The sequence below is a fragment of the Eretmochelys imbricata genome, chromosome 3, assembly GCF_965152235.1.
Source record: "Eretmochelys imbricata isolate rEreImb1 chromosome 3, rEreImb1.hap1, whole genome shotgun sequence".
Taxonomy (NCBI): Eukaryota; Metazoa; Chordata; order Testudines; family Cheloniidae; genus Eretmochelys; species Eretmochelys imbricata.
In genome coordinates this window covers 196,612,126-196,639,041 of record NC_135574.1, presented here as the reverse complement: position 1 = coordinate 196,639,041, position 26,916 = coordinate 196,612,126, and the positions used below count along the sequence as shown (strand labels likewise).

The 26,916-nt window shown below is 37.9% G+C and overlaps 1 protein-coding gene across 4 annotated transcripts in view; it reads left to right on the top strand.

The window, feature by feature from the left end:
* Positions 1–26,916, top strand: part of EHBP1 (EH domain binding protein 1) — a 320,086-nt gene that overhangs the window by 291,909 nt on the left and 1,261 nt on the right. For all 4 annotated transcript variants that reach the window (XM_077814056.1, XM_077814055.1, XM_077814053.1 and 1 more), the window contains 3 exons: positions 18,576–18,675; positions 19,897–19,970; positions 26,636–26,750. In XM_077814056.1, coding sequence (XP_077670182.1) covers positions 18,576–18,675; positions 19,897–19,970; positions 26,636–26,750 — 289 coding nt within the window. The remainder of the gene's footprint in view (positions 1–18,575; positions 18,676–19,896; positions 19,971–26,635; positions 26,751–26,916) is intronic.

The following is a 26,916-nucleotide window of genomic DNA, read 5'->3' as shown; positions in this document are numbered from 1 at the left end:
TGAAAAAATTGCATTGATTATAAACCTGAATTTTAGAGATATGAATCCTTACACTGTTTCAGAAGAATGACTGAATCCAAAGCTGTATGATTTGGCTGTAAGAAGGTTGTATTATGTACAGTGGTGAAACAAGATGGTACGTTATACTATAGGGCGTTATTTATGAAAGCAAGTGATAAGATAAAAAAAGGCAAACAATAAATTGCTGTAAATAGTAATTTTACAACAGTGGTTCTGTTGCCCCTACAACAACAGCAATATAGAAGGAAAGAAATTATACTGTGTGTCAAGAGAAAGTCAGATCTTCACACTTTCTAAATGAAAAAGATTTTATGATCCTTATACTACTGTCCCATGGGCAGCATTTGATATTCTTTCATACTGACTGCTCTTTGCATTTTAACATAGTTTGCAATGATGTGTTTCCTTTAAACTTCAGAGGCTCTTGTAGAGAGAATTGACATCCAGCTTCATTTTCTTGTATGTATTTGTGAAAGTACTTATGTAGAGATCACAAATATGCACACAGCAGCTATCTAGCTGTGCAAGTTTAATCAGAATCCCAGAATGTGTCATTGTGACTGTATGCAAATGTATTTACATAGGAATAGGTCTTGGGTTCTTTAAAGAAGGCAACAAAGTTGAAAACTGAGGCCAACAAATAAATGAAAGTTTCTCTAAATCCATTGGATAATAGAGGCAGTGTTAAGGCTAACCACAGTGTTGAACTAAACAGAGGGATTACTCCTGGGTTTTGCATCAGTTGTTTTCTGCCGGGTGGCCTCACTTGTCAAAAAAAAAAAAGAAAAAAGTTTTAACGGGAGAACATTCACATGGCACATTGAGAAAAGAAGTATGCTTAATTCCATCAAAGCTCAGAAATCAGTCATTAATTTATTCTAACCTCCAATTGTTGGTCATTTGTGAAACATCTGGCCTTTAAGTCATAGGAACCTAAACATAAGTACAATGTGAGCACTTCTCAAGATGTAAGTTTGGTATAATGGGGGACACTGTGTTAACGTGTGTGTATGTATATGTGTGTATGTGTATATGTTACGTAGGTTTCAACTGGTACTTAATTTCTGAGACTTTGAGAACATGTTAGAATGAATCCTTCGTTTAATTTACTCTAGAAATTAGATTATTGTTCATTTGCATCTTAGAAAAGTTCTGCCGTTAGAAAGAGTCTCTTTTTTCATGGTGGGTTAGCCGGTAGATATTTAGCAATCTTGCAGCTTACAAGTCAGAAATAGTTTCTAATGAAGTTGAAATTCAAGATAGCAAATGTATAAAAGCTTTCAGGAAAACTTACCCTATTTTCCATATGGCTAACTAATTGTTATGATATTTGTTTTAAAGCTGGACTTAGACACTCCTGACTGCCCTCTAATTTGATATGGCTGGCCCAGACGATTCTTATTCAAGAAACTTTGGTAGGAGAATGCAGTGAAGGAGATAAATAATTTTGCAGCCATAAGCACATTGCAAAGTATAGAAAATAAATCAGTCGTTTATACAGTAGTGCATAGAACAGTCTCCAGTTCATTTAAATTCGTTATGGGTTTGAACCTGGTTGGAAAGTAGCAAAGTGTTTTGAAAGAGATTTGGTGAAATCCTGAAGTTGGCAGAATCCTATATTTGACTGATCTTAAAATAATGAAAGACAATGCCCTACTTCTGACTTCTAAGAGGTATTTTTGTGATATATTTTATCATATATAACTTTAACATTACAAAATGTCTTTGATGAAGCCACAGTATTGCATGTGTGCTGGGAGGGAAACTAGAATTCAAATCTGACGGACAAAAAACAGCTGTGCCAGTCCATACCCAAAGTGTAATTTGGGTATTTCAGAGCTTTTCACAGTCTCAAGAAATGTACCTGCGTGGATGGATTTTTTTTTTATTTTTTTTTTAAGATAACATCCTCTCTATAGTTAGGCCATTTCTTTTCTTGATAAGAAGAAAGAGTTTGATGCAGCTGTGATGCTATTTTGACAAACACAAAATGATGCTATCCGAACATCTAACAAGGCAAAGCAATTTTTTAAGACTTTATATAAATTGGATCCTTTCAATTAAGATTAGCACACATCTTTAATCCATAATCCATTGCAAATTTTCCAGTATCAGTAACTCCTTTCAAGGCAAGTTTTGATCTAATAAACTAGGAGAATATATACAATAGTGAAAATTATGTCCCCTCATTTTTAATGAATTACATTAAAAAATAAAAACAACATACTAAGTGTTGCTCAGTATATTTGGATCTGTCTTGTTTACTTGTTCCTTTTGTAATGTGACCAAATTTTTGTAATATGTGTGTAGATATAAGTGAGAGAGAGAGAGAGTGTGTGTGTGAGAGAGAGAAAATAAGAATGTAGATGCCATGCACTGAAGTCACGTTTAAACTTTGTTTAACCCATCATTTCAGAAGTACTGATGTCAAAAGTACTGTTAGGGTAGTAGAGATGAGAGAAAAATCACTTTAAACAGCTTGTGAAATGTAATGTTTGAAATGGTTCTTTGAGAATGTGTAGATTATGGCTTGCATAGTGACTCTTTCCAGCTTTCTGGGAAATGAGCTGTTGACATTCTTTTGGGTCATCATCCAAGATAGGAGGGCAACCACAAGGATTTAGCAGATAAATGCATCCAAAAAGACCTTTATCCATTTCATTGCAACTTGGAAATGTTCATGTCGAATAGCAGCATTAATGTAGCCCTTTTAGCCCTTCAAAGTGAGCCTTATATTTAAAAAAAATCAAATGACCACAGTAATAACTTCTTTACGTCTTCTAAGAGGTAATTCATTATTTACATAATTCTGGAGCATAAACCAATCTTTTCTTCAGGAGTCTCTGAAATAGAATTGGAAACTTATACAGTGAAAAAGATGCTTCTGAATTCTAATCAACCGAATCTGTCTCAAATTCATTTCTAGTTTATTGTAAACATTAGAATTTAATTTAATTTCTTTTTATCTGGTCTTTTGAAGAGAAATAATAACCTGTTTTCATGTTTTGTTTTGGGTTGGGGGGTTGACTTTGCAATTCAGGTGTTTGGCTGGGTGGGTGCTGATAGCATGGCGAGGGTTATACATTAGTATAGGTTATTATAATATAAATAGAAAAAAAAACTTATTGACTCGAACTAAAATGATACTATATAGGCTGAATGTGCAGGAAAGGTTCCCACAATGCACTATGAAAACCTAAGCTAACAAACACCCTGCTGCGTTGAAAACCCCCAAAAAAGACAAAAGCTCAATGAAATAGAAAGCTTACCACCGGTAGCTTTCAAAATGACAAACTAGGCAAACTATACATCTCCACCACTCCAATTTTGTCAGAATGCTAATGAGCTTGCTCTGATCTTTACTCGGCTTCCCGTGTTTTCTACATCTTCAAGGACCACATGGCGCTAGCAAAATAAAGACAACTAAATGAGAATTTCGAATGCTTTTTGTGTTGGGACCTGGTGCCTTTCAGTTGACGCACTCGTTGAATATTCTCAACTTAAAAGAGTACAACAGGGGGCTGGGTATGAACTTTTTAACAGGGGGAAATTTGTACAAAAGTAAATTAGTGCAATGAGGAAAATATGAGAAAAATTTCTGATTAATTTCCACTCCATAATATCAGTGACACCTTCAGCCCCACTCGTATTCTTCTAACAAGAGATGCTGATAAAAGATGAATGATTCTGTGTTGTTCACAGTGAATGTTTAGTGGTTTTTTAATAGCAGTATTCTACATAAAAGGCACCAGGAAGTACTCTGCATTAGCAGTTGAGATCACTAGTTAATAGGATGATGTCTTTTAGCTTTTGTCACAAGATTATTAGAAAGGAGGTTTCTGTTCTCATCGTGGCACAGTTAGGAGTGCTTGTTGAGTACAAGTACTAAAATACAGGTTTCTCAGTATTGTTTCACATGTAAAGTAAAAGGCTTTTAATGCAACACCTTTTACGTTTTTTACCAGGTGATTTTGTCATTGGTCTCTTATCTGCCCCCTTTAGCTGTATTAATCATTTGAAGTGTCCTATTTTTCAATGGACCCTTGATGATGTATATGTGTATAGATTCATTATCAAAAATAAATCCCCCAAAATAATGTCCTATATCTTCACAAACCTGATTACAAAGCTGTATTTACCAGTTTGTATTGTCGACTGCTGAATGCTTAGTCTATCAGTCTATATCATTCAGATTTGTAATTTTAAAAAAAAAAAAAAAAAGCATACTGCCTAAAACAAGCTTTGTCTTTTAAATATAATTAAAATCTAAAAAAGTAATGACACATCTTTAGCCAACAGTGTTAGTGGTAAGAGAAAATAATCATGAGTATTCAAGTTCACTTGGGAGATAGAGACCCCAACTCCATCCAAAATCACTTCCACTGCTGCCTTATGGTTCATTAGGGTAGGATATATTTGCATATCTGTGCAAGTTCAAATCTAGGGATGCACGGTTTGTGTGTGAGACAGGATGTATCCCTTTTTTATATTTGCATAGTAGTGTTTTCAAAATTATACTTATTTGGTCTTATTTAGTATTAATCTGCTTAAAACACACAGAACGATTTAAGATCTACCACCCTTTCTCACACTGAGTAATATAATATTCCGTGATTAGTCCCAGTGGTTTCTAATCGTGGAGTAAGATATTACTCAGCATGACGAATGACAACAAAAACAAGGCCCTTTTATAGAAACTAAGCAGTAGAAAAGGCCAATAGAGTATAATTCAAATCATTTCAAATATTCATGCATATACATAAGGAGATACCTGTAGTTTACTTAAGTGATAGACACATTATGAACTTTTGATATTTTAATATCTTGCTTAAATCAGCAAAAATAAATAACACTGCAGTTACTACATCAGTTTGCCAGATATGCATTCAGTATACAGCATTATTTTTACTGAGCTCAGCATAGTTAACTCTAGGTACATTGAAACCTGGCCAAATAATGAGATTGTAAGGAGGTATCCAATCATATTGTGGGAGATTTGAATGAACACATAAAACTATAGCAACAACAAAAACAGCATGGCAACAATAGTTGCTACAAAAAAAGGAAGAATAGAAATATATTCCTCAAAAGTGATGTCATCTTTTGATCTTTGATCATAAAATAGGGGAAGGAAAAAAATCTTCCCAAACATTTGGAATACATGAATGTTGCAGATGTGGCGCTAGGTTGCCATCGGTAAGGGTTTGTTAGCATTTCTTTTATAAACTTCTCTGTTTTCTTACTTTACCATACAAAATTACGCTAGGAATGAGAACTGATCTGTAAGAATTTCACCTAATATCAAACAGTGTGGGGCAGAGGAGGAAGGGCCTTGAAACTGAAAAACAATTAATGTGTTGGGTATTTTGTTGTAAATTTATAACAGTCCAGAAAAAAGTGCATCTGTAAATTTCTGCTATTTTAAAATCAGCAGTTCTATAAAGCATTTCATGAGATGTATGTTCTCAAAGTGCATTATAATTGATAACTCGCTCATATGGATCAATGGCTGCTTTTTTAACCCATAGCATACTAAATATAAGAGTAAAATTTCGACAGGTACCAAGCCTTAATCTGGGTAACGTAAACATGAAGACTTAAGGGTCTGATTCTCATTTACATTAAGGCTGCTTTACACCAGCTGACAGTGTCTAATAATGCATATAAGTGTAACTTGGATAACTTAACTGAGTCACATGGAAATCAGCAGGACTCAGTGCAAGCATAGATGCACAAAACCCTTTGGTAAAAGTTAGTTCTTCTGCAAGTGTTGGCACGTGTCCATTCCGCTGTAGGTGTGGGCGTGCCTCATGCACAGTTGTCAGGGAACTTTTTACCTCCGTGATACTAGTCAGGGCAGCTATAGTGCCCTCTTTCACCACATGCCACTGCATGCTGGTATACGGGGGTGGGGCTGCCTCCAACCTCCCTCAGTTCCTTCTTACCACCACCGATGGTTGTTGGAGTGATCTCAGACTTGTCATAAGTGATTCTGTTGCTCCTTTGTATATATACCCTGTTATTGTTAGGAATTAGTGAGTTAAATTCATTTTAGCAATACATATTAGTCTTAGGTTTTTCTGAACTAGTTTTTTATCTTTCGTTACGGGGAGACATACTGGAACAACGCCACACTCACCAGGTTTTAAGTCCTGCCAGACTTGCACTAAGCCATGCCAGTCAGTGACTCATACCTGGCCTGCCTGAAATCTTTAGGAGAATCCCACATCAGTCACAAATTTGTAAGGGATTATCTCAAAGAAGGATAGAGCAATGAGGCTCAAATGTTTGCTCATGGAAGCAGCACTTCACTCCCCATCAGACTCATCTCACATGGAGAGCACCCCAAGTTCATTGGCTTCACGTACCAGAGATATCTGCAGCTCCTCAGTCCCCTTCGCCAGCACTGAAGAAAAGGCTTAGACTCTCCTCAGGCTCAGTCCCTCGCTGACCTGTGTCAGTGCTGGAGCCAAGTAGAGGCAGAGACTTTACAATACATTTGGGGGAAAGTCTCTCGGAAGCACTCTTCAGCTAAGAAGAAGGGATCCCTGCCCCTGGGGCCTGTGCCAGGTCCGTCAAGGGCATCCCCTGAAAGATCTCTATGCCAGAGCCATCAGTCTTTTTTACTCCCAACCACCCTGGAGACAGGGGGCATGCTTAGCCTCTTGGTACCAGTATTCCTGGCGTGAAAGATTTACAGTCCGTACTGATGCCTACCTCATGCTGTCAGGAACTCACAGTACCATTACCTCTCAAGCTTCTGCAAGGCTGATGCAGTTGAACGGGAATTCTCCAATGATATCCCCAGTGCTGCCTTCCCTGGGCTCAGGCTACCAGTCCCAACTGGTTCTTCCTTGATGGTGGCAGCTTGTAATGGATGGGAGAGACAAGGACACCAACCATCCATGCCAAAAGGCAAAGATTCAAAGAGGCTGGACTTGTTTGGATGCAAACTTTATTCCACAGAGCATCTGCAGCTCAGGGTTGTAAACCAAAAGCACTCCTGAGCCACTATGATTTCACCCTCTGGGAGAATATTTTAAAATTTCAAGATGAGTTACCAGAAGACTGTAGGCAGGAATTGGCAATAATGGTGGATGAGGGGAAGCTAGTTGCCTTGATCTGAACTCCAGGACACTTTAGATGGTGTAAACGCAACGGCTCAAACCATGGCATCTGCCATTTCTGTGAGAAGATGTTTGTGGGCTCTCCTGAGAAGTCTAGCAGACCAGTCCAGGACCTCGCTTTCAAAGGTCCCTCTTTGTTTTCGGATAAGATAGACAATAATTCTCCATAATCTAAAAGATTCCACGGTGACGTTAAAATCTCTTGGTATCTGTACTCTGACAACAAAAAGGAAACAGTTCCATCCACAGCTACCATACAGACACCAGGGTTTTACTCCCCAGTCTGAAGATCTGCTGAAGAGAAAGGTAATAGGAGATGACATTCTCCGCCTTCCTCTTCAGCACCAGTGAGCTTTTCCCATCTAGCCACCTCATCCAAACAGGCGTTTTGATACACTGGTGGAGGGCAATGTACCAGGGACTGTAATTCATCTATTTCCCACCTTTTGTTTACAAATCACTTATCCTGCTTCCTAAGTGCTTGGGCCCATGTAACATTGGATTGGTGGGTCTTAAGCACAGTGGAACTGGAATATGCCCTCCAGTTCATTTCTGCCCCTCCTACATGCCGTCCTTCCTGACCCTTTCAGGGACCGCTCCCATGAAATAATCCATCAACAGTCATTCCTTCAAGCAGGGGCCACACAGGAAGTCTCATTGGGCTTCAAGGGGAAAGGTTTCTATTTCCACTACTTCCTTATCCCCAAAGCAAAAGGAGGTCACAGGCCTATTTTAGATCTAAGAAAGTTGTACAAACTCCTGAAGAAAATCATGCTCCATGTGGTTACCCTAGCTTTGATTATTCCCTTCCTGGAACAAGAAGACTGGTATGCTGCCCTTGATTTAAAGGGCGCTTATGTCCGTGTTGCAATACGACATAACCATCGGAAGTTTCTCAGATTTTTGGCAAATGGGTCACATTATGAGCTTCCATTTGGTCTCTCGATGACTCATCAGCTGTTATTGAAGTTCATGGCGGTATTTGCAGCACGTCTATGAAAATCAGGAGTCCATGTATTCCTGTACCTGGACGACTGGTTGGTCAAACGTCGGTTCGAGGCTCAGATGTTAGCCAGTGCATCCACCATCTTGTCCACAATCGATGCACTGGGCTCCTAGTAAATTGGGACAAATCACTGAGGATAGTTTATTGGAGCATTTTTAGACACCACAAAAGCCAAGGCCTTGCTATCACAATCCAAGTTCAAAACACTGCCAGGCTTAGTGGTGTGACAGAAAGCATATCCTCTCCCCATGGCACACAGCTGTTGCAGCCTCCTGGGTCACATGGCAGCATGTATCTATGTGGTTCAGCATTACAGGCTGCATCTCAGGCATGGCTAGCATCAGTGTATGCCCCAAGTTGTCATCATTTGCACAAGGTTGTTCAAATGTCAATGCTAGTTTTGACATCTCTGGATTAGTGGATGGACCCTCTGAAAGTGTGTGGGGGGGTCTTCTTTATCCCCACCACTCACCTCTTTATCCTCATCCACATCAACCCTCACTCTGTTCACAGACATATTAGCTCTGAGTTGGGGGGGGGGGGCATATGGGGTCCTTGCAGACTCAAGTTCTTTGGTTGTCTCAGGATCTAATGGCTCATATAAATGTTAGGGAATTGAGAACTGTAAAACTAGCCTGTTCAGCTTTAGTAGGAAATAACTTGTTAATTTGAACAGATAACTCCGTTACTACTGTATTTTACACACACACAAAGGGAGGAGCCCAGTTGACCTAATTAGACCAGGAGGCAATTCACTTCTGGGACTTTTGCAGAACCAATTCAATTCATCGCAGTGCTGCTTACCTTCCAGAGAAGTGGAACATGTTGGCAGATCGACTGAGCAAGACCTTCTCCAATCACCATGAGTGGTCTTTATGCCTGAACGTTGCCAGATCTATCTTCCAGATCTGGGGACTCACTTCCCAGGTGGACCTGTTTGCAACAAAGTCTGACAGAAAATGCCACCAGCTCTGTTCCCAGGGAGCTCTCTGCCCAGGCTCATTGACAGATGCTTTCTGCTACCCTGAAAGAACCCCATCCTGTATGCTTTCCCTCTGATTCCCTTGCCGCCAGAGTCTTGTTCAAAATCAAACAAGACAATGCTCATCTCATCCTGATAGCACCAGTGTTGCCCTCACAACACTAGTATTCGACCCCACTGACCTTGTCAATCAAACCTCCACTGTCTCTCCCGCTGGATCCAGATGTGATTTCTCAGGACCACGGCCACCTGCTCCATCCCAACCAGCAAGCCCTCCACCTGACAGTGAGGATGCTTCCATGATTAATGCCTTTGGAGACATCCTGTTCTGAGGATGTCCAGAAAGTGCTTCTCAGTAGTAGAAAACCCTCAGCTAGGGGCCCTTACCTAGCTAAATGGAAGCACTTCTCCATTTTGGTCCTCTCAGAAAGGCATATCCTCAGAGCATGCACCCTTGAACCTTGTATTTGACTATCTTCTCTACCTAAAACATCAGAGTTTGTACCATCCCCTATTCCTTCTCAGCCTCAGAAAAAGTTGTCATGAGGGAAATAAAGCAACAACTGGTAAACATCAGGGTAGTGTGCTTCATACTAGAGCAGTAGACATTGCCATGAGGGCTCTAAGACTAGCCTTTCTATCACTTCAAGACCACATTTAACCTTAAATTAACGGATAAACAACCAAGTAGGGCAGGGAGAAGAACTCTGGTCTGCGAATCAGCAGTAGGCAAAACAGCACTTACTGTCACTCAGAGCAAGCCATCCAATGTGACTTCTCAATCCGCAAGCAACGTAGTTCAACTGCCAGCAGTTTCTTCCAAGTGAGTGGTCCCTGCAGTTCCAAATTCACCAGACAATCTGCTATTGCTAGTGAACAGCAACAAATATGAAACTTCCCATGTTTTTGCAGCAGGTTCAGCGATCCCAGGAGATGGACTACCAGTGGATTAATGGATTAATTAATCCATGGATTAATTTTTCCTGCAATCTGGACAGTGATCTGACATACTTTTTCTACCAGTCCTTATTTCTTCTTAAATACCAAGAGATTGCAGAAACTGAAAATGGCCAGAGCATATCTAATCATGATCCTTCTGGATTTTGGACCTTGGTCATGGTACTGTGAATTCTTGAGTCTGTTATTTCCAGCAATACCAGACCTACTGACTGATAGAATTCCTGCCGGAGTATATTTTACTTTGTATCCTAAAGTTAAAAAGTGTCACCCCCCTACAGGATTCTGTCCAACTGTCTTCAATTGAATCTCACCTCCTGCCATCTTCATTCAGGAATCATAAACAGTCTGTCCTCCTGGTTCTTGGTCAGTGATTGCCACTTGAGTCTTCAATATGATCCTTCATAAAATGTGTAGCCTCTTGTTCAAGCCCATGCATTCTGTTTCTACTGGCTTTCTATTAAGATAATTTTCTGGTGGTCATTACATCAGCATGTAGAGTGGAGAAAATCAATGCCCTTTCATGCAATTTCGCTTTTATTATCTTTCATAATGATAGTTACACTCTGGATGGTTCCCAGTTTCAGACCCAAAATAACTCTAGGTTGCAGAGATAACAGGTCACTAGCCTTTTGTCCTTTTGTACCAATTTCATTTCAGACAAGGAGAAGGCTTGGATTTAGTGTTGTACAAGAGCTCTGTATGAGCTCAAAAGTGTCTCTCTCTCACCAGTAGAAGTTGGTCCAATAAAAGATATTACCTCCTCTACCTCATCTCTCTAAAGAGAAATCCTGGCATTTATTAGATGTGGTCAGTGCCTTGAAGTTGTATTAACACAGTTCTCAAAAGTTTCAATAAGGCTCTTCGTATGTTTTGTTTTCGCCTACTAAGAAATTACAGAAGGTTTCCTAATTGATGTTAAACTAGTTAGATATGTTCCTGCCATAAAGAAATACACATTGCTGGTCCTCTGAGGGTTGAGGCCCATTTCACTAACATTATTGTGCTTTCCTGGGATGAAATAAAGTCAGACAGAACACAGTAAATTCACTCTGTCTGGAGATCCTTGGCTACCTTTACTAGATATTATTGTGTGTATATCAGTGTCTCTTTAGAAGCTGCATTCAAACAGTGTGTCCAGAGTACATTTGTCAGAGAATGCCTCTGCCTAACTCATAGGTGCTGGAACCAGGGGTGCAGAAGGATCTCCTGGCTTGAAGTGGTTTCCATTATATACAGGGATTGCAGTTTGGTTCAGTGGCTCTCAGCACCTTCACTATGCAAATTGTTCCAGTACTCCTGGCCTAACTTGCCTTCAGTGCTTTCCCAACTAGTTCAAACTAGGAAATCCATAAGAAGCAAGAGAACTTTGTTTCCTTACTTGAAAACTGCTCTTCAAAAGGTTTGACCCCAAACTGCAACCCATCCTGTTTATCTGTTGATGGCTATTTTTGAACATTTCATAGTGAATTAGGTTAGTTTGGAGTAAGTAAGGCAGTTTTCATCTGGGGAAAGGAGGCAGGGGTTTCTACATAGAGAGCTGAGCATCTTGATTCTAAGCTACTGGTTGTGGAAGCTATGATGGACCAGCACGTTAACTCCAGACTTGGGAAGCTTTTTGCAATAATTAAGTTTTATGGAAAAAGCACAATTTTTTGTTTTGTTTTTCCATTTTGAAACTCAAAATGTCATAAAAATATTTTAAGCAAAATTATGAGGTGTAGTGTTTCCAGCTGATGCCCTCAGCTGTCCTCCAGTGGTAGCTGACAATTGTGTCTTTCATGTCTAGTTTCCAATTGAGTCATATGCATAACTTCTTAGTCTGCTTACCTGAATGAAATATAACTCCCTATTTTACTAAGGCATCAGAAATGCTCTACCTTTCTCCTGTGCTTACAGCATCCACTAGCAGTAGATATTTAACAGACTGACCTATGCCTTTATCTATCGCCTAGCCATGTCCAACAATACCTTTGTACTAGTTAGTTTCTCAGGTTCCCTTGAGATTTTTTTCTTTTATAGTAATCCACACAAAAACATTTATCATAATGAGAAAGAGACTTCCTAGTAAATAAGCCATATTTGGCCAAGATTTTCAAAAGTAATTAGTAATTGGGGGAGAGGGGGCCTCAGATTTTGATAATCCAAATTGAGACCCCATGAAGGAGCCTGATTTTCAGAAAGTGCTGAGCACCAGATCTCTGAAAATCGGGCTCTTTTAAGGTGTCTCAAGTTTAGCATCCAGAATCACTAGTCTCTTTTCAAAATTTTGACCGCAATTCTAAGTCTGTTTGGACGCAGGTAGCCAATTCTAAGCTCCTGTTAGACCTGGTCTTATTATTCCTTGCAAATAATATTTGTTAATTTAGCCCTTTCTGCTACCTTCTCTACACCTTTCATTAGTTTGTATACTTTTATCACATTTCCTTTTATTCATCTCCCCTGTGAGGTAAACAATCCCAATCTTTCCAATCTCTCTTCATATGAGAGTTTTTATGTGCCCCTAATCTTGACAGGATAAATGAAACTGTTTAAGCAGGCAAATAAGACATATTTTCAAATGAATTTCAGGGTAAAATATGTGAAACTTCAGGCATTGACCAACCTTTGTAGGACTATCTGGTGGTCATGTAAACACTCTCAAATAACAACTACTATGTCTCCATAAATAGCAGTGGAGGGAAGTTGGCCAGTTTTTTCATTACTGGACTTGCTCTCGTTCACATATGCTGGCATTCTCCTGCTGGCCTCTTCACCCAAGTGTGTTGAGTGAAGAAAGCTTCTTCTATTCTTTTTAAAACTGTGTGTAAACATCAGCAAATGGTTGAAGAATGGGCTGTGTCTTAAGTAGTTCTTTTTCATGGTGTTCTGTTGAAGTAAATGGGTAGACGTGGCGTTTTCTGTGTTTAACTATTACAACGTAACACACAGAGTATGCAGTACAAATAAAATGTAAAAACAATTGCGCTTAAGGCAGCATACCTAATAATTTCCGTAAACCTGCTATTTCTCGCCAGACTGAATGTGCTGGTTTTGGACGATGGTAGAAACTTTTTATTAGTTATCTTTTGTGAGTTGTCATTCATTTTTGCAAAGCAGCTAAATATATTTAAATTTGAGGATTTCTAAATATATTTTATTTTAGTCTAGTGGCTTGTCTTGACAAATTTATGATGGCTTAATGTGTAAAGGATGTAGTGTGTCCGTCCATTTACACAGTAAACTAGTCTTGCCCCTACATGTTGCTACTTTTTCTCCCATTTAAGTAGTGCTCATAATGTTTTGTAGCACTTTCTTCTCTGTTTTCTTAGCAGTGTGCAATCATACTACGTTAATCCATGTTTGGTTTATCTAAATGTCTTACTACCCAAAAGGTTTAAATGGTTATAAGCTACATGGTACATATATGTGCTATTCACTGGATGATATTGAAGTGTTTGGTTTGGGATTTTGTTTGTTTGTTTGTTTAGCAGGGAAAAACTGGTGCTTTCAAATTGATTCAGCCTAACCATTTATCAGACTACTATTTATTAAAATGTGTAACAAGGAATCAGCATATGAGTTACCCATGAGTAACCCCTGTAGTATTTAATGGAAATGATATTTTATAAACCCATGTTCAAGTTCTACAACATAAAAGTATACTGCTTATTCATTTGCACTGTCCTCCAAAAATTGTAATGGATTTGTAGTTCAGAAATGGTACAGATGAAAGAAGAAAAAGGCCTCAATCATTATTAAATAGCAGCAATTGAAATAATAATTTGGTGCATGAGATTAACCAAAAGATGTAAGCCATTTTGCGGAGGACGGGGGGGGAGAGTGACGGGGGGGGGAGGGTGATGGGGGGAGGGAAGAGAGGGTCATCCAAATCCTGGCTTGTTGGACAAAATCATTGAACTTTTTGCTACAGCCTTTATTCAGTCTCATTCAGGAGATATTACAGTGCATTGCAGAACCAAAACTTAAGTCAATGGGAATTGCCTGTATGTTTCTGAGGGTGGAATTCGGGCCTTAACTGTTCCAATCTTGGTATCGTGATCATTCCTAATCACTGAGGAGGGATCTGGTAGATGTCAAGTGAAGAGAAGAATAGAACATGCATCCTTCACCACTCAAGCCAAACAATGAAAGAAGAATATGGTGATGTGAGAGAATTCTCCTTGATTCCTAGGGGGAAATAAAACAGGAATTTGATTTAAAAAATAAAGAAACTAGAAAAACATTACCAAAAATTCTCATCACAGATTGTCCACTAATAAAATATGGTATTACAAGGCTGTTATGTTAGTTTTGCTTGTTGCATCTTTCCATCACTTACTCTGCATTTTGAATGTATGTGATGCTTGCAGCACTAAAGAGTGTTAAAATAAGACTTTTTTCCAGGAGTCATTATTGTATCTATAGGATAAAAAGGTATAGCCATAATTATGTGTTACAAAGAATACATTCTGCTAGATAGTTAACCAGGTGAGGTTAAACAAAATAAGATGAATTCTGGGCTTTTTAGAATACTGACAGTCTTCATTTTAAGCTACAACCTAAAGTGCTTTATCCTGAGATTAGGTATTGTGGCAGAAGCTAAAACTGCCTTTTTCTCTTAACTGTGCCAGAATACAACCTCCTTTTCTTTTTGCGCTAACAAGACTGCTTTACCACCACAGCCCACTCTAAGTAATTAAATCAATCCTTTGTACTTACCGTATTCTCCTCTAGTGACGGTACTAGATCTGATTATATGCTTCATGCATATTCAAAGTACGGCACTGACAGCTCTTTAATGAGCTCTTACTTAATCAGTATGAACAATGTTCATCTTGTTCTTTTTTTCCTCATACATTAGAGCTAGGAACAGTTGGGGAAAAAATGAAACATCCAGCATTCATTTGAAAAATATATTGTACTTTGAAAAGTGTCTAAGCTGGGGAAGTTGCATTCTGCCCTTTAAAAGTCTGATGGACAAATTGGATTACTAGTATTGGATTAAATAACAAATGGTTAGAGGAGAAATGAGAAAAGCTCGCTGTGATCACAGGCTTTAATATTTTTTGTTACTTATAAAGCTGAAGGGGTCTTTAACCAGTTATTAAAGTCAGGATTAATATGTAATGGTCCAACTTACTAGCATTAAAAGGGTTTGAATTTTTTTTCTTAAAAAAAATTAAAACAATGGTGTAATGCATGTATTATAGAAAAAAAACAATTTAAGTTGAAGATCTGTGGGCTATTTATAGATTTCCATCATCTTGTACTGGCTCAGATAAAGGGTTTGCACACACAGTATCGATTTGTTCTAGGACATGTTTTTCACTTCATTTAAATAATCTGTGTTGTATTGTTTCTCCAGAGAGCAAAGCGGATATTTTCACATTTTGAATTTTTAAACATTTGTACTTGAATGATTTCAGTAATCATTTGAACTTGGAAAATAAACACATAGCAGTTGAACAGTTTTACTAAGTGGAAGTGTGAAATTAGTTGTGGATGAGGAAAATCCTTGTTTTTGTTTTTATTTAGAAACAGTAAGTATAAATTTAACTTTCAAATATCACTGCTGCATCAGCATTTCAGCATTCAGTTTTCTTCATTGAAAGTGTTTTAGATGCACTCCCTATTGAAGAAAACAGTGTTAAATTGAGTAAACTAGCTGGTAGTACTATGTTGCTTGAGAGTAGCAATTTTAAAATTATTTATGTTGTCATGTATCTTACCTTGCTCGTATTTAAGTTGTATGTACAAGAATTTAAAAGCCCTTGGTCAAAAAAATAAGATACCCCAATCTATTGCTGTTAATATTGCACACATGTGTCATTTCACTGATCAAAAAGGCCTTCACTGGGCTACAATTGGCCTTTTTCCAAATTGCAAGCTTTTTCTCAGCTTTTTCTTTTTACTCTTTCTTCTTTTGTTGCTGCCCTGGGATTTGTGCCTATCGCAGCCGATATCACATGACCAGTGTCAGGGCATCACATGGTCCAAAAGGAATACAAAAACAGCTGCCCTAAAAGACAGATTAAAAATACTGTAAAACAGTAAAGACTTTGTTGACTCACTTTAAAAAAAACCTGTGACGACTTCATACAATAAAATGTAAGCATAAAAATATTAAAGATGTGCAATCTGTTTTCGTTAGGCTCCAAATTGACAAATACAGCTTTTCCCTAGATTTATTTGAATATATGCTGTCGTTCACTTCATTTTACTTTTAGAAGGAGAAAATCTACATTAGTAGCTGGTCTAAATTGGTGAAGCTCCATTGAATGTCTCTATGTCCCCATTTTCTGTTTGTTGAAAATGGTTTGCAGACTCATCCATTAGAATGGTATTGTGATGTAATGTATTTGTGATAGCATCTTTCATCCAAAGATCCCAGAGCCCTTTACAAACAATGAATTAATTAATCAATTAAATGTTGTCATCTGTGTAACTAGTTATTAGAATTTTTTTACCTGCATGCTAAAGGGGGAATCAAATTTCATGCTGGTGGGCACAGATTGATTGTTTGTAGGGATAAGAAAGTAATCCCCCATGCTCCTGCCCCCCATAAAAAGAAAGTGAGCTGACTCAGTGCAGTTCAGGGGAAGGATATATTGAGTACAGTCTAAGTCTTGCAGCAGGAACCCCCACTAGCTGGGCCAATGCGACAATTCCTCTGATCTTTAATTTGTTATGAAAAACATCCTTATTGTCTCAAAACTCTCTGGAGGGAATTCTGAGCCGTAAAACAGTACTGTAAATGCAGTACAGCGATGGTCTCATGCCGCCCTGCAGAAAAACCCAGGAGAGGAGGTTTTGAGGGAGGAAATCTCTACAAGACAAAGTTACTCCCCTTTTGTTCCCACAGACTGACACTTCCCCTCTTTGCTAAGAAAAAACTGCTGGGGTATCCCACCCTAGGGATCCGTGGGAGGTAGGGGACATGCCCTTCCGCCCACAGCAAACCCTGGACCGGACCAACCTGGCTCCAGTGCAGGAGCATTCACAAGGAACTACTTTTAAGTTACAGGGAGGTACCCAGAGAAAAAGATAATAGAACTCAGTCTGTATTACCTTTTCTGTTTAAACAACATGGAGCCATAGGGAGCCAATATGTATCCCCATCAGCCTTGTCCCTGATTAGTCCACTCTTCTTCCTGTGTGGATTCCAGATCCATTGGGCTGCATGGAGGAAAGGCAAACAGTGTCATGGAGGCAGCTGGCCTTCCTTTCCGTGCAGCAGGGGAATAGCCATGGGAAAAGGGCAGCTCCTTGCACAGATCTGGCTCCAAGCATTTGCGTATGATTTGGGAATGTTTGTAAGACAGGCCGTGATGCTGAAGAATCAGCTGTGATGCAAATGTTAACACCCAAAAATTGGGGGTTTCCTCTTAGAACAAAAGCTCACTGCGTTTTTTGGTACATTACCAGCTTCTGATGTAAGCAAGCTTCCTCACCACAACTAGTGCCCCGTTACTGGATATTAATATAATGATACCTTCCCCTCATATATAGTATCTTTCCTCAGAGATTTTAAAGCACTTTACAAACATAATGAATTAATCCTCAACACGCATATGAGGTAGGTGTTATCCTCATACTAGAAATGGGAAACTGTGAGATACAGGCCCAAGGTCACAGAGTGGCAGAGCTGGGAAAAAGACCCCCGAATTTCTGACTTTATTCTTTTACTGTAGCCACTGGGCAAAGCTTCTTCCCAAATTATGCATTTCTTAAGGTTAAAATTCATTAGATTTACATGCCGGTAACATGTATATAAAGACTTGTCTCTCCTTCCACTTAATGTTGAGAAAGACAGGGGCTGATTGGTTGCCACAAATGGAGGCTGCGTATATATGTGCAGATGTCATGACTCCAGTACCCTCGGCAACTGAGTCCCAATCCAATTCCTGTTAAAATCAATGGAGAAACTCCCTTTGACTTCAGTGAGGACTGAATCAGGGCCCCAGTGCGGAGAAGCTATGTCAGCTATCTGAAATAGCAGCCATAAGGGTAGGGAGGCTGGCCAGCAGCCCGGCACACTGGCCAAGGGTTGTGGGCGGGATTTCACCTCCCCAGCTACTCTGTGCATTCCATCCACGTGGAGCCTGAATACTCTGGGTTTTTGTGGATGCAGTTAATTTCACCCATCGTAATGTTTTGTTGTTTTTCCACCTCTTGTATAATCGTATTATCTCTGGGGAGGGTTTAAAGGTAGAACTCTTTTTCTTCCAAATGTACTTAGTGTTAATATGATCTATGAGTACATTAAGAGGCACTAAAATATATATGCTCAAGAATATCAGCTTTAAAAGATTGACTTGTGATAGTTCAACAGTGTTAGGCAGCCGGTCTTGAAGTCTAATCTTTTGTTATTGTTCACATTTGAAAAATTACCTTTTAATGCCCATTAACATGAGAGATCTCATGTTCCAAAAACTGATACTAAAGTTTGTTGTCCAGCTTGTGAAAAGTCTCATAAATAACAAATGTGCTTATTTTATAGGACGGAACACAGAAGAAGAAGAAGCTATGATGCAGGAATGGTTCATGTTGGTTAATAAGAAAAATGCCTTGATAAGAAGAATGAATCAGCTTTCTCTTCTGTAAGTATGGATGGCTGAGCTTGTTCCAAGAGGTTGATTTATCAGTATGTTCACTTAGAATATAGATGCTAAACTTTTTTGCTTTATTTCCATTAGACTTCAGAATGTTTCCTCAAAGATGCAAAGTATGTGTGATTTGTGTACATATCAAGTAGTTTGTTTTTCTCATATTTCAGACATGCAAATGCAAAGCATGCAATGATGCAATATTAGTGAGAGCTGTGAAAAAATATGAAATAGCAAGTGCATTTATATGTTCAAAGGCAAAAACAGTAGAATAAAATTACTTTCTAGAAATTTGAAAATATACTTGAATTGTACTTGAAATATAACATACAAATTTTATTTTCAGGGAAAACTTTAATTTAAAGTTGATATTTGCTCTAGTCAGTAATATTAGATCATTCACTAGTTTAGCAATGTTGGAGTGTGGGAAAAAGCATATTAGTGAACCTCACGTGAAGCAATGTTACCACAGACAATGCAGAGCAAGTTTTGTGTAATAAAGACATGTAAACCTTCTTCAGAAATGGGCAAAACTGGCACAGTTATTAGGAGCATAGAGGATGAGAGAAAGCATAAATACCATTCATTATTAGACTGGCATTTGGCCTGTTGAGGTCGTCATTTCTTGTTTAGTTTTTCTCAGTTTACTGATGATTTTCTTTTAGTATGCCACCTAGTGTAGATATATGCATGCTTCCTTTATAACATAGTGAAATGAGTTGTACGTTCACGAATTTCTTTCCATGTCTGAACTTGATAGAAGATTCCACCTTAAAATATTAAGCTCTCTAATCCTGGGTCTAATTTTCTGTATTCGTTAGGTCAGAATTTACATGGGATAATACTTTAAGTGTTCATACTATCTTGGTGAATTGTTTGAATCTGGAATTTGTTCTTTAGATAGGAGAGAATATGTTATACTTAGGACATAGCACAACAGCTGCTCCAAGGATGAATATTTACTAATTATGTACAATAGTACAAGGAAGTTAAACTAAATCCAGAAAAACAGACGTTACAGAAAAGGAAAAAAGCACCATTACTGAATATTCTACCTGAGGACGGTTTTAAGTTTGTGTATCATTTGTTTGGAGTAGCTTAAAGTTGAAGAGAAAAGTCAGTTATGAGTCCTAAAATCAATGTAAGTTAAAGGTTCTTTTAAGTGTTTAATGATTTAGTAATTAACATATTGATGAACTTTTGCAACTTGCCTAGGGAAAAAGAACATGACCTAGAAAGGCGGTACGAACTGCTGAACCGAGAGTTAAGAGCAATGCTTGCTATCGAAGGTAAGCAATATTAACAAATGAAATTACTTAACAGGAAGACCAATAAGAAGGCCCATCTGAGAATGGAGTCAGCTATCCCATAATTCAAAATTATAGTGTGCAATAGATACTGTAGGTCTTTACTCATATCCATAAATTATATGCAAAGAAATTGTTTCAAGCATTGGATTCAGAAAGCAAGATCAGAAACTAAAATATATTTGAAAAAGCATTGGCGGGGGGGGAAGCACAATGTATTTTTACATTTTATTTATTGTTTTTGTTACACCAAAGTAATTTTAGTTTTGATGCAGTGATGTTTATCATAAAGGGATGACTCACATACATGAGATTCCTTATTTCTACATTTTAAATATTTTATAGCAATATTTCCACTGTGGAAACAAATCTCTTCAGTCTTCATGATAACATATTATACACGTGTCAAGTAAATATTTCCTCACACACAACATCAGGGTTAGTGCAATCCATTGCACATATTTTCTTCATTCTCTGTAGCTCTCTAGAGTCTAGTCACCTTACCTGAATGAAAACTCATGGAAAGATTGACATGGGGATAAGTGAAACAATTTCATACTTTCCATAATGATTTTAAATGAATTTGTACAGTAATCCTAAGGAGGATTCATAATAAATATAAATATCCAGATAGCTTAAACTATTGCTTACATTATATTGTTATTTAAATATCTTAAGTGTTTTATAATGCTGCTCTACGTATACCTCTCAGTCACAAATGCTGGCTTGTAGTTCAAAGATGTTTGCTTAAAAGTTAATCCTTTGGGCTCTGTAAAATGGACCTTTTGTCTAATCAATGCAAATTGATTTTGCTATTCTATATTGACCTCTTAGCCCTTTGACTGTCCATGGTAATTTCTTTCTTCACCTGATAAGGTACCTGATCCATAATAAATCAATTCTAATTAGTTTGGAGACTTCACTGGAAGCATAAGTTTGTAGGAGAAAGACATGGGTTGTCAGGTAGCTTTTTCATATCTATCCGTCTGTTACTATATTCTTGGGTAAGGCTCAGTGCACCATACTCTTGAATAAAACCTGAGTTCAAAAATGTATACTGAGGTAACAGTTAATTAGAAATTAAATATTTAAAACAGATTAAGATCCTTTTTAACAAAAAAATAAGTATTGGGCAAAAATTATACAGTAATGTCCCTTAATTATTTTTATTGTGGGCACTTCAAACCTAAGATCTTTGAATGCCTTACAGAATATGACAAATCACACATATACCTTAATAAAATAAAATTAAAAATAGCAAAACATCAGACATCAGAAAGATCAGATCTACTTGTTAAGTTAATAATGATGAAATATACAGGATTTTTCAAGAAAAACAATATGTTTGTTTACACTACTCTTATTATGTTTTAAAATTTTGAATTGTATTAAGATTATTGTTCTCTTAGGAACTTTTTAAAGAAGGAGTTATCCAGATACAATGATTGAGGCTATAAGTATGTTACAAGATGCTGAAATATAGTTTTGAAAAATGGACTCTGGGTGTATATGTAGGTGCTTTCAAGCTTTTCGTGTCTGATTTATGCTTGATTTCAAATATTAATTAAGAGATTTTTAAAATAACACAAAATGGATCTGTGTAGTAAGGTTGACTGTAGAAGAAATTAGAAAGTTAAATAGGCTAAATGAGGACTTCAAGGCAGTATGTATCAGAGAGGCTAATGAACAGTTGGTGCCATATAAAAGATGTGAAAGGACAAATCTAACACGTGTACAGATATTCCCACTCCAAAACATATGGACACTAAAAAATAGCAGGGTGGTTTCTGTTGGTGTGTTTGTTTATTTAAAGTGATTGTTAGTAGCAATGTTCTGATTCATACTGGTACTTTAAAAAACAAGTCTTTGAGAGGTGATAATTACTGTTTTGGTGAATTGCTCTAACTCTTCCACCCGTGACTCTGCTGTTTAAAAATCTATCAAACAATTTACTTAGCTAGTTGATGACAGGGGAAAAAGAGACTTGCAAAAGGTAGCAGCCTGCTGATTGTAGATAAAGGCAGTTTATTGGCCATCGGCCTGCCCTGCTAGTCTGAGCAGTGTGTGGGCAGTACTGTAGTTTAGAGGTGCTGACCGTTATAGTGTTCAGTGATGTGGAGACAGTGTCCTCTTAGCCAACTGTTAAAATGGATGCATATGCAGTTGAATAGCCTTTTGGAGTGTTAAAAGCACTTCACACAGAACACATGAATGGCCAACAGTGGTAAAAAGAGGAATACTTTTTTTTTCCCATTTAGCAGCAGAGATAAGAAAGGGAGAGTAAAGTACTGGCTGCTTATAGCAACAAGCTATTCATATCGTTACAAGTGAATTTGCTGCTGAAAATGCTCATCCGGAGAAGGGCCTGAAATAGTTCTAAAGAATCATAATACGCTGAAGGAAATATCCCCTACTTGGTTTGTTTTAGCATGGGCAAATGAGAACACACGGCATGTGTTTGTCTCATGTAAACAAGGTACGCATTTCAGAGCTTGGATTTTTCTGCATCCAAAGCTGAGTAGCAGGATACCTTAGACTTAAACACACTTCAGTTACCTTCCCCTTTTTCCCCCAGATTTAATGCCTCCTTAGAAAAGATAAGTTCATTTTTGCACACCTTGGGGTAGTGTGTTCATTTTCTGCCCAAGAAATGGATCTTCTTTAGGATTTTGTACATCTTGATTTATTCTTGGCTTATAGTTTGAAGTGGGTGCTCTTCTAAAAGGATTTATGCATAGGTTCACTATTTTTGTAGTTATGGTTTATATGATAAGCTTTTTATATTTAAAATCAATATGTAATCCTGTGGAGGAGCTTATCCCCTAAAACCCCATTTGTAAATCTATTTTAGCTTTGTTACACAGCACAGCCACAGTATTCCATAGATTGATTAGGTTCAGCAGTAGAATCCTATCAAATGGCCTGCTCTGATGATGATGCAAACTCTTTCAGGATTGCTAGTTGACTGGAACTAAAGATAAGACTTGACTGCAATCCCCCAATGTGCTCTTTACAAAACTAGTGTTAATTTTCATCCAAGTGCTAGGCTTATTTATTATAGTGGCAAGGTTGAAGGTTTTACTAGAAGAACTTTAGACCGTTTCTATTACAGTGTTTCTATTGGAATAGTCTGCCTGTTGTCTCAAAGTAATTATCAGTTTAAGCAACTAAAATGAAGACAATGTAAACTCCACGCAGATGAATAATTGAAAACATTTGGATTTCATTCTGAATTTAACAAACTATGTAATTTGAAACTGCACAATGCAAGAGACTGCATGGGGTCTTTGGCTTTCAGCCCTTTTAGCTCATATACAGCATCAGAGCTTTCTCCTATTTTTATCCAGAGTGTAGCTTTTATAACAGTATTATTCTGGAATCTTCACATTAATCACAGTCTATATTGTAGTTTCCCAAAGCTGTAGTCAGTGCTGGTAACTATATATAACACGTGTGCTAGATAATCCTGTCTTAAAATTTACAACAGGTAGAAGCCAAACTTGCATGCTGTTGCTTTTTAAATATATTGACATTTGTGTTCTCTCTGAAAGCTGTTTTGCTGGGGGAGGTATGTTCAGTCGGATATTTTACTGTGTAAAACAAGCTCCTAGTTTAATATTATATAAAATAAATATTGACCAAATATTGTCCAAAAACTCCTCCCTTCCTAACAAACTGATATTTATTTGTCTGCACTTCTAAGAGGGAAATTAAGTTTTTCTCCTTTCCGAAGAAATGTATACAAGTTAATTAAGCTAACTCAACAAAGCAATTGTGTACTTGTGCTAATGAATCTTTGCATGGCATCCTCACAAACAACACTACTATCTACTGTAACAACAGCAACAACAAAAATCGGTTTCATTCTAGGTCTGAGTGTCCCGTAAGACGTTATTTACCATACATTGCTGTGAGCTGTGTCTACTATATCAATATCTATAGGTAGGAATGTTACAGAGGAAAAAGTAGTTCATACCAAACCTCCAGTTCTAATATAATTCTAAAATATTTTGGCTCCTGTCTGCACACATAAGATGTTACAGAAAATTGCTTCTAACATTCAGAAAAATGAGTGTGTTTTAAAAAGCTGAAACTGCCAACCAAGACAAAACTGCAAAGTATTAGATAGCTCAAACCCATGTAGAAATGGTGCTTTTCAGATCCTTCCTTAATTTATCAGGATCTTCAGGTGTCAAAATATTGGAGAAACCTTGAGATCAGCAAGATTGTAGTGAGAATCACGGGTAGTGTGGCTCGAAGTTGTACACGGTTTGGAGGGCATGTGAACAGGCAGGGAATTTTGAACTACGTCTTTTTTTCCTTGTTTCTAGTCGGATCACTGACGTATGACATACACTTGTGAGTCTGGTTTGTTTCAGTGAGTTGAAATCACTTAAGCTGGCACTTAATTTTTACATGTAATACCATGTGATTTCACGAAGAGCCTGTTCTGAGTTCGAGCCATAGCAGGCAGGATTTTTTAACAAGTTGAACTGAAGCAGCACGTCCTGTAACATGCCAGACTAGGAAAGGGCAAATATCAATGGAAATCAAGAGAGTATGTTCTACATTAGCAACTAAAAGACAGCTTTGGGGGGCACCATGTTTGGGCTGGGCTGAAGGTGAGGACGATAAATTACAAGACAAATGGATTTGGTTACCACCTGGAAAATTAGCTTCCATAAGTATGAGGGATCAGAAACAGCCCATTTAAAAATAGCGATGAGAACCATCTGCAGGTCTCCTGCCATGTAAATGTGTTGGAAGGGGACAAAGTGTGACTATATCAAGTTCTTGCTCATTTATGAAACGCTATTATGTACATTTGCTTATGTCAAATGTATATATACACATGTCTGTTTGTATTTTCTGTGTGTGCATGTCAGTATATGCACGTACACCTATGTTGGTTTATGGATACATGTCCACAGACAGAAGGCAAGAGAACGATAAAAGTGGTTACACATTCCTGGCTTTTTGCTGCTGTTCTAACCTTTATTGCATGATGATGCATCTAATTTTTAATTTGTAAATACAAGACTGAATTCCCTCTAGCACCACTTGCTTTCATAAAGCTTCTGAGCAGTTTGCTGTCTTGAATAAATTTTGCTTTGGAGGGAGGTCAGGGGGATTTGAACCAGCACATTCTTGTGTGGTTTGTGAAGATTCACATGGTAACCATTGGTGTGCATTGTTAGGTTTATCTGAATAAGCACCAGCCATGTGAGTTTTAACATGATTGCCCAGGGCAATAGAGAGAGAAGAGAGAAATCCAAAAGGATTGCACACTCTCTTTCCTCTATTTTTTGGAAAGTGCACAGAGGGGAGGACACTGCTTGAGTCGGTGGTTATGGACATTTTTAAGCTGGTGTCCTGTTTCCCTCCTGCTCTTCAATTGTTCTGCTATCTCCCTCATCATCTACTTCTCCTTCTTTTCATTGTTTACTTTCCTAATGAGGGAGGCGGGGTAGACTGGTGGCTTGATTGACAGCTACAAGCCCTTACAGTCTGGCTAGAGAGCAGTTGGCTTGGACTTCAGGCATGCTCCAATCTTAAATTTGCCTTCTTTTTAAGAAATGCAGATACGGTTCTGTTAAAAGAGGGACAGAGACCATGCAAGGGAAGCATATGGGTTCAAAAATGTTCCTTTGGAGTCCTCTGGATGTAAGCATGCACAAGATTAGTGCAATGGGAGAGTGATTAGACATTATCCAATCTTGTGCAACTAAATAATTTCAGAATCAGATCTGTAATTGTCATTTAGCAAAGAGCCTTGGATTTAGCCATCATGCAAACAATCAGACTGGTTACATTGCTGTGGAGAGGGGTGCTATGTAATATTGTCTACCAAATGTATTTTTACTTCAGAGAAAAATGCTAATTAACTGACACCTATTTTTAAAGTTATTGTGAAGCATATGGTGCCCAGTGTGAGATACTTCCAACTGCTAAGATATACCAAGCAAGAAATTAGCAAAGAATAAGTTATGTGGGCAGAGATGGAGTTAGATTCTAGATTAGGAAAAGTTCTTATAATATTTTTTTGGTTCTGTGAATTTTGCCAGTTTCAGAAACAAATGTGCCCCTCCCCCCACCCAGTATATTCACAGAAAACAAGGCCAGAGCGAAAGATCTCTAGAATAAGATAAAACCAAACAATAAATGGGAAAAAAAGAAAATGAAAAAGATGATTCCATTTGTTTCTGTTTTTTAAAAATTGCTATTTATAAACTGATTCCAGTTTGTCCAGGCCTTGGTTAAAAGTTCTGTGAGAGATTTAGAAATTAGGCATCTTGGAATAATATCACCAAATCTAGTACAGACATTAGTTGTTTAAGTAGCAATGTATACATTTATGGCAGTGAATTACCAAATAATGCATGAAGTCAAATACAGATCTTCAATAACGTGATGTTTTTGATTTACACAAGTTCACGCAAATGTGAAATGTGATCCCTGCTTAAAGTTCCACACCACTTTCGGGTCAAGGAAATTAATAATCTTTTTTTTTTTTTATTGCTAAAACTAAAGATCTGACACCCATTTATTTAAATCATGCAGAAGTTAAGGCCAAAAAGATTTTAAACCACACATTTGGGGGTGGGGGGTTGTTATTGTTATTGAATGTATTTGTATATTGTTTTCAGATTGGCAAAAGACTGAGGCCCAGAAAAGGCGAGAGCAGCTTTTGCTGGATGAACTTGTTATTCTTGTTAATAAACGTGATGCCCTGGTCAGAGATTTGGACGCCCAAGAAAAACAGTAAGTATGATGTGTTCTTTTTTAAACCCTCTAGAGACATTTTGACTTTTCTGTGAATGGATCTGCTTTGTCTCTATCGTCCGGACAGTAAAAGTTTGAGGAAAGTTCAGTAACAAAGGCAGCATGTTCTCTGGTGATCAAGAGTGAAACATGAACTCGGGGGTTG